This window comes from Sceloporus occidentalis, unplaced genomic scaffold (genome assembly GCF_023333645.1).
Source record: "Sceloporus occidentalis isolate IW3139 unplaced genomic scaffold, rSceOcc1.0.p SCAF_1, whole genome shotgun sequence".
NCBI lineage: Eukaryota > Metazoa > Chordata > Lepidosauria > Squamata > Phrynosomatidae > Sceloporus > Sceloporus occidentalis.
In genome coordinates, this window is record NW_028316981.1 from 160,760,428 (window position 1) to 160,775,380 (window position 14,953).

Sequence of the window (14,953 nt, forward strand, 5' to 3'; positions counted from 1 at the left end):
ACAATTAAACAATGTAGAATTTAAAACATAAAACATTTAAAAACAATACAATAACTGTGGTGAAGTCAGAGGTCAGCAATTAGATTTTCCTTCTGATAGCCGGAGAACTATTCAGGAAAGGCTTGCTGGAAAAGTTCCGTCTTTATAGCTTTTTAAAAGCTGTTTAGAGTGGTAATGTGATGGATCTCGTCCAGCAGGCCATTCCACAATCTGGGTGCAATAGCTGAGAAGGTCCTCTGGGAGGTCGTAGACAGCCTTGTTTTACAAGGCTGTAACAAATTTTTTCCCTGAGGAACTAAGTGTGCGGGGTGGATTATATGGAAGGAGGCGGTCCCGAAGATAGGTTGGACCCAAGCCACTGAGGGCTTTAAAGGTGATCACCAACACCTTGTACTGGACCCAGATACTAATGGGCAGCCAGTGGAGTGATCTTAAGATCGGTGTTATATGGTCTCTTCTGGAGACCATATCTGGCTGCCATGTTCTGAACTAACTGAAATTTCCTACCAAGCAGGAGGGTAGCCCCATGTAGAGTGCATTGCAGAAATCAAGGCATGAGGTTACCAGCGCATGTACTACAGTCTCAAGGTCCCTGACTTCCAGAAAAGGGCACAGCTGGCGTATCAGCTGGCGATCCGGAGACCAATCTGGCTGCCATGTTCTGAACTAATTGAAGTTTCCTACCAAGCACAAGGGTAGCCCCATGTAGAGTGGATTGCAGAAATCAAGGCGTGAAGTTACTAACACATGTACTACAGTCTCAAGGTCCCTGAGTTCCAGGAAAGGGCGCAGCTGGCGTATCAGACGAAGCTGATAACAGGCACTCCTGACCATCGCATTCACCTGATTTGTCATGTGAAGTGTCTAATCTAGGAGCACCCCAGACTGTGAACACAGTCCTTTGAGGAGAGTGTGACCCCTTCTAGGACTGGAGGTTGTATCCCGATGCCTGGGTTCGGAGCAGATACCGTAAGTACCTCCGTTTTGTCTGGATTCAGCTTCAATTTGTTTTCCCTCATCCAATCCATTACTGCTTTAAGACAGTCATTGACAGGCAAGATGCCATCTGAAGTCAAAGCTGAAGACCGATACATGGAGAAATATATCTGGGTGTCACCAGCATACTGATAACACCCCGCCCCATGCCTCCAGATACATGTCAATAAGCAACTTAATTTTATCAGCAGCTTCATAATCTTCAATCACAATTCTAATCTGAACTCAAAGTAAAGCCTTCAGCCTTTCCATAACATAACATTCACTAATGTTCACAATTCCCCTCCTCACCCATGGGCGAAAAAATACTGTGTTCTAATTTTACCTTCCAAACTTATCTCTCCTCCTCAAGTCAGCTCCGCTGCTCAACAGCAAATTAAGACATTCAACATTCCTACAGAGAAAACAAAGGAAGCAGAGAATACACTTGAATGATATCAAAGTCACTGAGGAACAATGCCACTGAATTGTTTAATGCAACTGAACAATGTCGCTGAAGAAACGGTGACCAACCAAGAGCACCAGATCTGTCTGAAAGCAGACTGTTTTAGTTGATTGTCATACTCAGAACAAAACAGCTGTAAATGAAACCATTAGCACATTTTCTAGCATAAATTTTCATGGACAATAGCACACTTCTGATGCATCTGAGGCAGTGGACTGAAGTCCACAAAAGATTATGCTAGAAAAATTAAGTCTTCCCAATTAGTCTCTCAAAGGTACTACCACAGTCCTTCTTATAAGCCTGAAGAAAGAGGCTCCTCCCTCCCCAACTGTCATCGTTCGGCCTCTGAAGGACAGAGAAGGCTGGCCCAGTACCATCGGGGGCTAGCCTGAAGAAAGAGGCTCCTCCCTCCCCAACTGTCATCGTTCGGCCTCTGAGGGAGAGAGAAGGCTGGCCCAGTACCATCGGGGGCTAGCCTGAAGAGAGAGGCTCCTCCCTCCCCAACTGTCATCGTTCGGCCTCTGAGGGAGAGAGAAGGCTGGCCCAGTACCATCGGGGGCTAGCCTGAAGAGAGAGGCTCCTCCCTCCCCAACTGTCATCGTTCGGCCTCTGAGGGAGAGAGAAGGCTGGCCCAGTACCATCGGGGGCTAGCCTGAAGAGAGAGGCTCCTCCCTCCCCAACTGTCATCGTCCGGCCTCTGAGGGAGAGAGAAGGCTGGCCCAGTACCATCGGGGGCTAGCCTGAAGAGAGAGGCTCCTCCCTCCCCAACTGTCATCGTCCGGCCTCTGAGGGAGAGAGAAGGCTGGCCCAGTACCATCGGGGGCTAGCCTGAAGAGAGAGGCTCCTCCCTCCCCAACTGTCATTGTCCGGCCTCTGAGGGAGAGAGAAGGCTGGCCCAGTACCATCGGGGGCTAGCCTGAAGAAAGAGGCTCCTCCCTCCCCAACTGTCATCGTTCGGCCTCTGAGGGAGAGAGAAGGCTGGCCCAGTACCATCGGGGGCTAGCCTGAAGAAAGAGGCTCCTCCCTCCCCAACTGTCATCGTTCGGCCTCTGAGGGAGAGAGAAGGCTGGCCCAGTACCATCAGGGGCTAGCCTGAAGAAGAAGTGCCCTCCCTCCGGTCCATCTGCCTTGGTCCAGGCCTCAGAGGGAGAGAAGAATGCTGGACCTGATTCCCTCCCCCCCTCACCATTCCCTTCTCCTTTTGTGTCGTGTCTTTTAGATTGTAAGCCTGTGGGCAGGGAACTGTCTGTTATCCCCTCTATTGTAAACCGCTCAGATTCCCAGTGATTGGGCGGTATATAAATAAAACCTATTATTATTATTATTATTATTATTATTATTATTATTATTATGTTAAGATGGACTATTTTGTCAAGACAATAGCACTGGAGTACACAACAGATGTCATCCTACTGAATTTAGTGTCAAAAGTGATTCTTTGGCTGGCATCCTGTCAGTCCCTAACTAGAGTGAAACTATTCAAACAACTATTGAATGGTGAGTCAACATGTAGGTAAACCCCACTGACTGAATGGGTTTATTTTAGTCAGGACTATGAACAGAATTTATGTTAGCATTATTTGCTCCCTCCAGAATTTATCAACTGTATTTCTGTACAATTTGCAAGCTTCACAAATCCACCTCTGTTGGTAAAAATTTAATGCTACTATTACAGATCCATGTACCCTATAGGAAAGGTGCCTGCCTGAGAGCATATCTGTCAAGAGCACTATGCTCTTATCCATTATCTTCCAAAAGAGAGAGAATTTCTGGCTGGAGTGAATGAGATAGATGACTGCGCAAACAGGAAATCCTATTAGTTGTACTGATATTTGAGGATCAAATTACCCCACTACCATGCCTGTCTGGTCTGAAAAGCAATGAAGAATTATTTTTTACGATATTAAGAAATTCCCAAATACATCTGGTCAGTGTACACTAGGAACAGGTAGAACCTCAAGTTCATTACAACACTGCTTCTGTACTGGAAGCAATGGGTATCCTCTGAACCTTAGGATTCCATTCTAACACAGCTAGCATGGTGTAGTGATCTGAGTGCTGGACTACAACTTCAGAGACCAAGGTTCAAATTCCCACTCAGCCATGTATACCCACTGGGTCACTTGGGCAAGTCACTCTCTCTCAGCCTCAGAAGAAGGCAAAGGCAGACCTCCTCTGAACAAATCTTGCCAAGAAAACACTGTGATAGATTTACCTTAGGGTCATCATAGGTCAAAAATGACTTGATGACACACAATAGCAGCAACAGCAACAACAATGTTTATTTTTAACATTCTTTCCACCAAAGGGCCGAACATCAAACATATATAAGCAAAAACATACAATACACAAACAATAAAAATGCTACAATGCTAAAATAACATGCTAATATACTAAACTCATTATCAGTCACTGTGCATCTTGGCAACCTTAGGCACACTCAGCAATCCAGAGAATTGAAGAAGGTGGTCTTCAACTCTTTGTGAAAGTGGGCAAGATCCTCCTCCAACCAAAGGTTCAAAGGAAGACTGTTCTACAAATGTGGAGCCAGAGCTTGAAAGGCTTGCAGCCTTGACAAAGGTTCCTTGGTGGAACTAACAACACTAACTGAACAGAAATAGCCAACCTCCTAACTTTCCTTCTTCTTTACCTAAAGGAAACAGATCAATCCTGAGCTACACCTTGTAAAAATAACATTCTGTACTTATTACTCACCCTCCAGAAGCAGCAGCATGGAGGCAGGTCCTCCCGAGGTTATCTGGCGTATTGATATCAAAGCCTGCAGACAGCACATGCTCATTGCTGAGTGAAGAGACAATGCTGTACAACTGACCTATGAATCAAGAGACAGCAAGGTAAGTGGAGAGTAGATAGGCTTCCTAGAATATTGTGATCCTGTCCCCAGATTCATGGAAAGTCTGGTTTCTGAAGCAGAATTAGATTCCTTAGAATCACATTAAGCTCTTAAACAAAGATGATTGGTTGGATGCAGGTACAGCAATTCAGGGACAGGAAAGGACTGGCTTATATAATGATCTCACATCAAACAACCGATCTGAGTTGAAGGGAGCATCCAAGTTAAGAGTCTACATACCTGAGGAAAGTAGCTTACGACAACAGTCTGAGAATCCGAAGAGAACAGCTAAGTGCAAGGGGAACATGTCATGGATCCCACGCCTGGCAGAACAAAAGATTGTGTTTTTCCCAAATACACGGAACACACCAGAGTAATAAACATGGCCAAAAACAAACACAAAGTGGATTTCCTGCCACAACTAACAGTGATTCCCATTTACACCTTTTCATGCTAACTTTAACAGTTTCAACCAGTCATACACCTGCACTGTGAATTTGCAATACACAATGAAGATCAGTGGCTTCTCGGATCTATCTACCGCTATTCATCCCAACTGTATGGACAGAGGAGTGGTCCATGCCAACTTAAACAGGCAATCTTTATCAACTTATCTGCCAAAGATGCCACCTAGAGTAAAGTCCTCACCTTGCAGTATCAGCACCATTCGTCATCAAAGTACTAATTAGCAGCTCGTGGCCGTATCTAGCAGCAACATGAAGGGGGGTATTGCCATATTTGTCAGCGCAGTCAATCTCACTGCCTATAAAAGTAAGCATTATTCAGTATTTTCTTCAAAAATACAGCACTGTTAGTCTGTAGAATCAGTATGTAGAGATCTTGTAACACCTTTGAGACTAACTGAAATAAAGAGGTTGGCAGCATGAGCTTTCATAGACTTCAGTCTACTTCCTCAGATGCGTATAGACTACAAGATCTCTCTACATCAGTCTTTCCTTGGCTTGCCATTTACTTCAGACTGACCAGAAGCAATGGGCAACTGTGGCTCAGCAGGATGCAGTGTGGCATGTACTAAATATCATAACTATGAATGATTTTTTGCTAGCAGTTCTTTCAAATAGATCATTTATCTTTGTCTCTAGCATTCAAAAAGTGAGGATATGAACTGACACAGGGCCGATTGAGATTTCTGAATTCAGGTGATTAATACTGTGAAAAGAATTCAGAAGTCCAAATTGTTAAATCTGATACTTACTGAATAAAGCAACTGGTTTATCTGTATATTTTTATTTTAAAAAAAGCTATTCACAGAAAGTGAAGATTTGTGTTTGACTCAAAATAAAAGACTTAATTCGCTTAAAATATAAGTAATTTAACAGATACAAATTGATTAAAATACAAATAGGTTATCAGAACTATTTAAATACAGAAAACTATTAGATGTGCTAAAAGGAAGAGCTGCAAGAAAATAGTCAAATTAACACCATAAAACGTAAGCAAAAGCTAGAGAACAGCTGACAGCTTACCATTCTGTATGAGAATCTGAGAGCGTGTAAACCGTCCATGAATGGCAGCCATGTGCAAAGGACTTTTCCCTTCTTTACTCTGCAAACATTAAAGCAAGTTAGCAAAGAGTTCTATCCCGGTTCCTAGAATACAAAAGTTTTTAATCCTATTAAAACAGTGAGTAGTTTTCACTTCCCACCCATTCCACGCAAAGTCTTGGTGAATCCAACTTGATTAGTAATACCTGGAAGTTTACGTCCGCTCCATTATTGACGAGAAGTTCCAGGCACAGGGCTCCGTTGGTGGAGACGGCAGCAAAGTGCAGGGGGGTGAAGCCCTTCTCATTGGGCTGATTGACATTGGCGCCATAGTTGACCAGTTCATTGGCCACAGCGTCCTGGCCCATGTAACAGGCGATGTGAAGTGCAGTGTTGCCAAAGGAATTTGGTTCATCAATCTAGAAGATCATGCAAATGAAGACAGCATTTGAATACTGTTAAAGCTGTTAATACAGTTAATACTGTGCAGGGGACTTGGTGAGAAAACAACTCCAGTGGCTGTTTTGCTACAAATCTTTTAACTACTGTTATCTGATAGTCCAACTTCAACTTTTATCCAAGCCTCTACTCTCTCCAATAAGTGCTCACATTCACCTATTTTATCTTCATCTCTTCAGTGTTTTTATACTCCACGTTTTCAGATGCAAATCTTTGCAAGGCAGTCTACAAAACAAGCACTAAACACAAAATAACATAAAAATTAAAACAGCAGTAGCTAAAACCTGAAGCCAGTATAAACCAATGAGATTCATTCAAAAAAATGTAGAGAAACCATTTTTCCTGCTTATATCATTAGCTTCGGTAAGAATCTGCAAGGCCTTCAGTGAAAAAAATAATATTTTTACTACTACTATGGGGTTCGAGAACCAGTGCCCCTGATATGTAGCTGGGATTCCAATATCCCTCAACACTGGTCATGGTGTCTGCTGTAGGTTATAAGAGTTGGGGGTGAGAGAGAGAGAGAGAACAGGCATGACTATTTCATGGCTCATGTCCCTACCCACTGTTCCCTCATGCCTCTTTTTCTCCTACTTATTGTGTATGCAACTCTTAGCATTTAGATGGAAAATCTGTTGGGGCAAAGACCTATCTTTTAAAAAAAGACCAAAGTACATAAAAGCTTATTTGTTTGATAAGATTGAGGGCCCATTTGCAAGGTGACCAGCAGGAAACCTGCAGGAACTTAATGTTATCAGCCTTCTCTTGTTCTTGGTTCACAACACCTGGTATTAAGATACATGCTGCTCAAATGCTGGTGTTCCATTTAGTAGTTATAGCCAACAGCTTAAAAACCTATCCTCTCCCATGGATCTACTGCACCTTCTTTTTAAATCCTCCTAAAAGCTTTTAGTAAAGTTACTCTGTCAAGTGCCTTGTACAATAGCAGCTCTATACATGTAAGAACCAGGTCTGGTTCCAAATGCTGTTGAAAGCCCCAATAAATGACAATTACTTCCCTAGATACTTGGGATCTGTCATGTCTGCATGGCTCAGTAGTTAGAAGCATACAATGCACTCCTATACATGGCTACTCAGAAGTAAGAACAACTCAGTTCAATGACATAGGCCCAAAACAAACAGGAAAAAAAGGCTTCTGGCCGCTTCGGAAGTGTGGCATTCAGATGACACGCAGCCTGAAGCTGCTGCAAGGCCTCCAAAGGCGGCCTAAATCCACTGGAAAATGAAGCAGATTTAATCCACTCCTAGCGGCAGTCCATTTGGGATTACAGTAGCGGCCTCCTTTGAGAGCAGGCTGTGCACTCACCACAATCCCAGGGTGATCGCGGCCAGAGGCCACTCCTTCCCACCCATCTGCTTCGAGCCATAGGCTCCCAGGACTGCAGATTCAGATTCCCAATGCAACACAACAGTATCTGTTGCATCTGCCTCTCACAATATCTACCAGATAATATCTAGTTGATCTCTAATGGTTATGCTCATGATTTTTCTGTTTTCATTTTAAGACTAAGCATGTGTATATACATATAGGGGTGTGCACACATACATTCATACACACACAGCTCATGGGAGAGTTCCATTTAATATTTTATACCTCCATCCAGAAACTGATGCCTTCTACTCTAGACATGTACCACAAGAATGAAAGAACTCTCCCCCAGTATTCTTCACCACAGAATCTACTGCTTAGGATGCATGAGAAATATGTGTGTGTTGTGTTAACTGTTCTCAAGTCAGCACTAACTCATGGCGATCCTATGGATAAGACATCTCTAAGACCCACTGTCTTCCACTGCTTTGCTTAGGTCCTATAAATTCAGGCTGGTGACGTCCCTGATTGAGTACAGCCATCTGGCATGCAGTCTTTCTCTCTTTCTATTGCCTCCTACCTTTCCTAGCATTATTGTCTTTTCCAGTGAGTCATGCCTTCGCATGATGTTGCCAAAGTACCACAGGTTCAATTTTGTCATCTTGGCTTTCAGGGAGTATTTAGGCTTGATCTGATCAACGACCAATTTGCTCCCCATTCTAACTGCAATGGACTGCTTTGTAACAGGCCTTTAGTTTGTGGTGGCATTTCTTCCAGAGGATGGCACTTATTTCCAAGCTGTACCTAGGATAATGTAAATCAGTAATTTCTAGTGCAATCTAACATGCCCTCCTTGCTGGAAAAGAACACTCCACTGTATCCACACATGTCTGGTGCATTATTTTGATTCCTCTCACATGTAATCCCATGCTTTAATCAGCAAATAACTTCAAAGACTGAAGGAAATGGGTTTTAAAGTTAATTTGTAACAGGAAAATTGAACCTGAACCCCAGGAATATATGTTTTTGAGCTCAAGATGCCTAATCTTTTAGCAGAGCAAGTTAACTACCACATCCCATTGAAGGGGCCTGCTCAGACCAACAGATATTTCACGACTTCAAGCAATGATTCTTTCAACATAAAAATATCCATTTTCTGCTGGCAAACATTTGTAGCTTTGACACCAGCTGTCAAATAACTGTTCTATATCCATACCACCCTGCCAGCCATGGTTAATACCTGTATGCACTTACTTCCAAAATTTATTTTTAAACATACGCAGCTTATGACTTTTAATATAAGGAGTCTATATAATTAACGGTGTGTGTGTGTTACATGTATGTATTTCCTTATGAAGTTTTGAATGAAAAAGTTGTTCTTATGTTTGTCATAATCCCACAATAAATTTAAATAATCTGAAACTATGTGTGCATGGGCTTCCAGGTACAGGGCTGAATGTGAGCGCTCAAAAAGAAGGTGAACACAGCAAAGAGAAATCCAGCCACACCATATTGCTCACTGAACTAGGGCTTCACAGTACTTGCCTCAACTCCAAGCCTCAGCAGGTGCTTCACCACTTCAATCTGTCCACTGGCTGCTGCTGTGTGCAACAGGGTATAACCCTTCTTGTCTTTGCATGTGACATCAGCACCTCGAGCCACAAGCAGCTTCAAGACTTCCAAATGCCCTGAGAGGAGACAATGTATAAAAAACAGAAAAGTAAGGCAATTTGAAAAGGATTACCATTTCCTATACAACTCTGCATCCTGCTTCCATTGCTATAGCAGATAGGGTATTTCTCACTCACACTGTTCCATACTGAAAAGCCATCTTCGAAAACTGTCCAGGCTACAGCCTCTAAACACCACTCTTGCACTGGAGGCCCATACATGATTTATTCTTGCAACATTTTGATACATGGTGATCATTGAAACATTCTGCTACTTTGTCCTGCCAGGCACTTATTTCAGTCAGTTATCTTCAGCCCTCCTCCTTCTATGTTCAGGATGACCCGACCGGGGGGGAGGGGGTCCAATAGAAGGATACATTCAACATTTGGCTGCCTAGTGCTCTTAGGGCTGGAGTAAAAGTAAATCATTTAACTTGGGCTAGGAGGCACAAGATGGTCCATTTTCCCCAGAGCTTTCGTTTCCGAGTGTGATTTCTTGCACTTCTGTTAATCATAGTGCAACATTGCCTCCCATGCAATATAAACCATGCTGAAGGTCCAATTAGTCTTAACTGCAGCAACATCTATACTATACCAAACAGTTGTGTGTGTGGAGGGTGCGATTCATGCTAAAGAAGGGAGTCAGCATGTTATCTACCAACTCACTTCCATTCTCTTAACCATATCAAACAGGCCAAGCATCACTCAACCTATCTGGGATACAACCCTAAACTATATTTTAGCATTATGTGTAAAAGTCTTAGTTTGTATGCTTCTCTTTTCCTTCTTCTCTACTAGCATAACTGAGAGGAAACAGGAAGCTTTTAATTTCACTTTTAAACTTTCCCCCTTCATATCAGACATAACTGAGAACTCTGGTCCATTTAGAATTGGAAATACACATTTCTAATGTCCTCCTTGACTCCTGACCAAGAAGAGGGGAAGGGAGAGGGAGCATACAAATGGAATGCTCTTACATGTAGTAGTAGTAATAATAATAAGAAGAAGAATAATGTTTATTTATATTTCCCACCTCTCCCAAGGATCGAGGCAGGATTACATCAGTAAAAATAATACAATAATACAAAATACGGTCAATGTAACACTAATACTGGATTAACCGACATTCCTATTAGTGCTCTAAATTAACAATTCATCAATAGCCAAAAATCATAGTCAGCATTAAACCACAATTCAGCATTACATCTAAAACTAGAAAGCCAGTCCCTGTTTGGACTGAAGAACCAGGAAATAGATCTCCCAATGGCAGAGTGGATCACTACTCAAATTGGCTGTATTAAGCAAAAGTCCATTATACCTGCTCCAAAAATATAACCATAGGAGGCAGCAATAGAAAAGGACAATTTTTAATCAAAAGTACTAGCAACTGCAGTAGTAACAGCAATCATTGCTGTCATTTTTAAAATGATGATCATTTTTAAGAACACCCCCCCCCCCACTTAGTGACAGATACAAACTGGTGGCCAGGGTTACTTCACACACTTTTAAAACTGGCACAGAGAAGATACACTACTGAAGCACTCGTAGCTGGGTATAAGTGTTAATTCTTATTGTGTGAGGATAGTCACATGGGGCTTCTGCCCAGGAATAAAGCTCTGATTTCTCTGTGGCTCTGCACTGGGCCTGCTCCTGCCTATTAATGCAAATGCTACCTCCTTTCCTATCTCTGTTCTTCAGACAGGAATTCTAGCATGTTACTTGGCTTTATTTACCCTGATTAGGCCAACCATACTGTGATGCTAGAAGGCCTGAATGGTTTTATACAAAGGTTCTAAGAACTCAATGCATTTACTTATAAACTCTGAAACAGCCACATGAGGCTAGTCAGACAGAAATGAACAGGTTGCTTACTTGTGACTACGGTTCTTCAAGTGATCATCTGTGCAGGTTTTGGTGCCTGCACAGTAATCCCCACAGAACATTCTTGAGTTAAGAAATTTTGCAGGAACCTCACCCCCATTACCTCAAAATACGTCACAGCACACCTATCCCAAATCTCCTCTGTACTGTGTCCCGCGCAAACAGACAGACATAGAAAGAGGGGAGGGGAGAGCAGTTGTGTGAATTCACAGATGAGCACTTCAAGAACCACAGATTCAGGTGTATCTGAGGAAGCAGACTCAAGTCTACAAAAACTCATGCTACCAACTTCTTTCTTTCAGTTAGTGTCAAAGGTGCTACAAGATCCCACTGCACACAATTACAGGTAAGCAACTTCTTCTTGCTTATGGTCTCTATGAAATCATATAATGGGTGACTGGTTAGCTAATACACCAGGACATGGGGATCTATGTCAAGCAAAAATAGAAGATAATAAAGCTTGACCAAAGGAAGCATCAGCTCTTGCTCACACATCAAATCTATAATGAGAAAGCAAAGTGAGAGAGTGTGACCATATAGCTTCTCTGCAGTTCTAGAAGCAGAACCCCTCTAAGGAAGGCTGTAGAGGCATCCACAGCACAAGTTCAATGAGACTCAAAAGCCTATAAAACAGCACCTGTGAAAACCTAAATGGGTGGAGGGACCTCTGGAACTACTTTCTTTTGTAAGAGGATTGTAGTTTCTTCTCTATAGATGGTTTTGTAGTCTGAATGCATTCTGAGGAAGGGAGGGTGTCAAATTCTATGGTGTACTCCAATTCGAGGGTGGTAAGTACTCACTGATTGTTGGTAATGGCACACAAAATGTCATAATGGCATGATAAGCTGATGACATGGGTGGAGACAAAGAGTAGAAATGGCCAAACAGTCAGATAAGTGTTAAGTCAAATATGGCATTAACTTTGTCTTTTTTGAAACCTCGCTTTGAAAACCCAAAGCAAATGGCACAGGATTGAACTTTATGCCCTTCTCTCAGACAGGTAACACAGGTACTCAGTGTGACTGTCTGAAGGGGCCATAGGAAGTATAGAGCTTAAACAATGTTCTCAAGGCCATCCAAGAAGCCTCAGAGAGGAACACCTTGCATGGATTCTGAAGTATGCCTTTTTTCTCCTTTTCTTCTTTTTTCTTTTGGCAGTGGCCAAAATGACAAAGAGAAAGGAAGACAGCAAGAGATAGGTTTAAAGGCAAAGTAAAGCAATTCAAAGAAATCTGAAGCTCAGAGAACATACCTAGAAGTTGCTAATGTAGTGGACAAAAAACAACTGAGGAGATTAGGGGCAGGCACACTGTGACATGCGTTTTGAGATAGTGGGGGTGTGGCCCCCACCAAAGCTCAGCTCAAGAATGTTCCAGGTTGCTTACTGCACAAGTGCAAAAACCCATTGTGTGATTTCATAAGCCAGGAAGAACTACACATTGCTTTAAACATCCCAGTGCAACAAGAATGTTCTTTTCATCCATTTCTTCATCTTGTCCTATTCTCTACTACTTGGCATCACTAGCTTTGCAGCACATCTATATCCACCATCAATGTGCCAGTTGAGAAAGGGGCAGATGACAAAAGCAGAGAAAGGACAGGTAGAATGAGTCACTACATCCCTACTGATCTGTATTTATGAACTAGAGATATCCTGGCTCACCGTTCATTCTCTTGTTCATTACACTACAGCAGTACACTGATATTCCCAGCCCTGTGTAGGAGATGTATCTACAATATTCTGTTCTTTTGCACAACACACATAGAGAACTAGAAAACAAGCCAACCAGAATGACTGCAAAAACAGCAAAGACCTACCAAGGAAGGCCGCCCAGTGTATTGGCTGTCTCTCCTTCTTGTCACATGTGCTCAGATTGGCCCCTTTATTTAAGAGTAGGTTTACCATCTAGAAAAAAGTAGAGAAAAAAGGGCCACAGAAGTTAAAAACCAAATGTTATACAAAATCAAAACACAAAGTAATTTATTTGGTGCTCCCTGACCTCATAAGTGTTGTGGAATTGACAGTTCTACGTTTGCAACATAGCAGCTTGTGTTATACAGCACAGTGGGCACGCATGAGCAGAAAGAGATTTCTGACTATTCAACCCTTTGGCCGTGGAGGGCAAGAGAACAGAATAGCAGTGTGAGGAGGTTAAGAGTAGCAGAAAAAAAGGAGGAAAGGATTAAGCATTGTCTTTTCCCTATCCTTTACCTGTTTCGTATACCTCCTCTACAAGCTGCTTTTCCCCTAACAACAACTGTCCTTCACTACTCAGCCATGTTTGACAGTGGTACAATGCAGAAAGACCCTGGAAGTAGGATGTTACAACTTACCTCAATGTGCCCACTGTGTACGGCATGATGTAGTGCTGTGCGGCCAGTGCGGTCTGCCACATTGACGCTACTAAGCAGGGAGATGATGACCTCAGCACACTTGGTGGCTCTGTTGGCAGCAGCAACGTGCAGTGGTGTTTGCCAATACTTGTCACGAGCGTTGACGTCTGCCGAGTGCTTTAGAAGGAGGTTAAGTGCCTTCTGCCAGGGACAGAAGAGAAAGACAGCTGAGCAGACAAGGGATCTTTGTAGGAACAATGACACTTTAAGGAGCAATACAATAGTGTAATGCTGTGAGACAACAGACGTGGGATGCTCAAAGAAAGTTAGTGTCATGGCCTGAAGAATTTGGAGAGAAGGAGGCGTGCCAGATGCCCAGCTATACAGATATGGACAGAGTGAGCCTTTGCAAGAGAGGAGGAACTAAAATTTGAAGTGATCTAGCACCTTGAGAGAAGACAGAGGACAAACTTTGGGCTTTAAGTATAGCTCAAAGCAATAATAGGAAACCGCCAACCAAGAGGTCTCGCTTTCTCCAGGTTCCAAACCAGCCCTCTGTGGTTCCCCAGACAGCCAAACTCCCATCCTGTGACACCACTGTTTCAAGGATTCCCAGCATTTGTATGGATTTCTCCAAATGTTGATATACTTCCCCTAAAGCTTAGTAATTGTCATTGAGGGCTTTAAGCTAAATATGCTGGTAATTTTGGTCCCAACTCTGTTGTTTTTGGCCTCACCCACAACTGGATGCAACATCCGAGAATTTATCTGAAACTAAATTTAATCCTTAATCTGAAAGAGGTTCCCCCTCCTTGGACTAACATAGCGACACAATCAGATTTCAGTTTTACATGGCACAGAGGTTTGGTAGAAGTTGACCATAGTCTTGCTGGAGGACCTACAGATGCCTAGAAAAGTGTTCTCTCAGGTTAAAAAAAAGTTAGGCCTATATTTGAGATTTTTTTCTGTGAAAGCTAAGGGCAGACTGTACATGGTAACAACAAAGAAAACTTGCTCAAGACCAAACGTCCAAGGTGTCACATAGCTTTAAAAGTCAAGGCTCTGCACTCAAATGAGATTAGTCTGACTTGTAAGGAAGAAAGCTCTCTCAAAGCAGCTTACTGTCAGGTCAAAGCTTCAACACCCAGACAGCCAGAATAAGAACACTGAAGGCTACCACAAAAAGGAGTACAGGCAGCAACAAGATTTGGCAGCACATTTAAGGAGACAGGTGCAGAAAATACAAGTAGCCAAGGTTTTCACACTTTCAAAGCTTCACAAATGCATGATCAGGAGTGATTTCAGTTATACCAACATGCTGCTAATACATAGTTTACCAAAACTAGCATAAAAATTTGGATCAGTATTGGGTAAGAGGTAGCACTGCAAAGAAATCTATCATAATCTGTCTGTCTGGGGAATTCTGATGCTGTCGCCACGGCTAAGGAATGCTCTTTGGTGACTAGTGAAGTATAAGCA

At 42.6% G+C, this 14,953-nt stretch overlaps 1 protein-coding gene across 1 annotated transcript in view; it reads right to left on the reverse strand.

Moving 5' to 3' along the window:
• The window catches only part of ANKRD52 (ankyrin repeat domain 52), an 81,814-nt gene that overhangs the window by 44,590 nt on the left and 22,271 nt on the right, over nt 1-14,953 (reverse strand). Inside the window, exons 5-13 of the mRNA XM_089479330.1 lie at nt 13,475-13,675; nt 12,959-13,046; nt 9,135-9,277; nt 6,007-6,219; nt 5,783-5,861; nt 4,944-5,058; nt 4,536-4,618; nt 4,157-4,274; nt 1,322-1,390 (exon numbers count right to left, since the gene is read on the reverse strand). Coding sequence (XP_089335456.1) covers nt 1,322-1,390; nt 4,157-4,274; nt 4,536-4,618; nt 4,944-5,058; nt 5,783-5,861; nt 6,007-6,219; nt 9,135-9,277; nt 12,959-13,046; nt 13,475-13,675 — 1,109 coding nt within the window. The remainder of the gene's footprint in view (nt 1-1,321; nt 1,391-4,156; nt 4,275-4,535; nt 4,619-4,943; nt 5,059-5,782; nt 5,862-6,006; nt 6,220-9,134; nt 9,278-12,958; nt 13,047-13,474; nt 13,676-14,953) is intronic.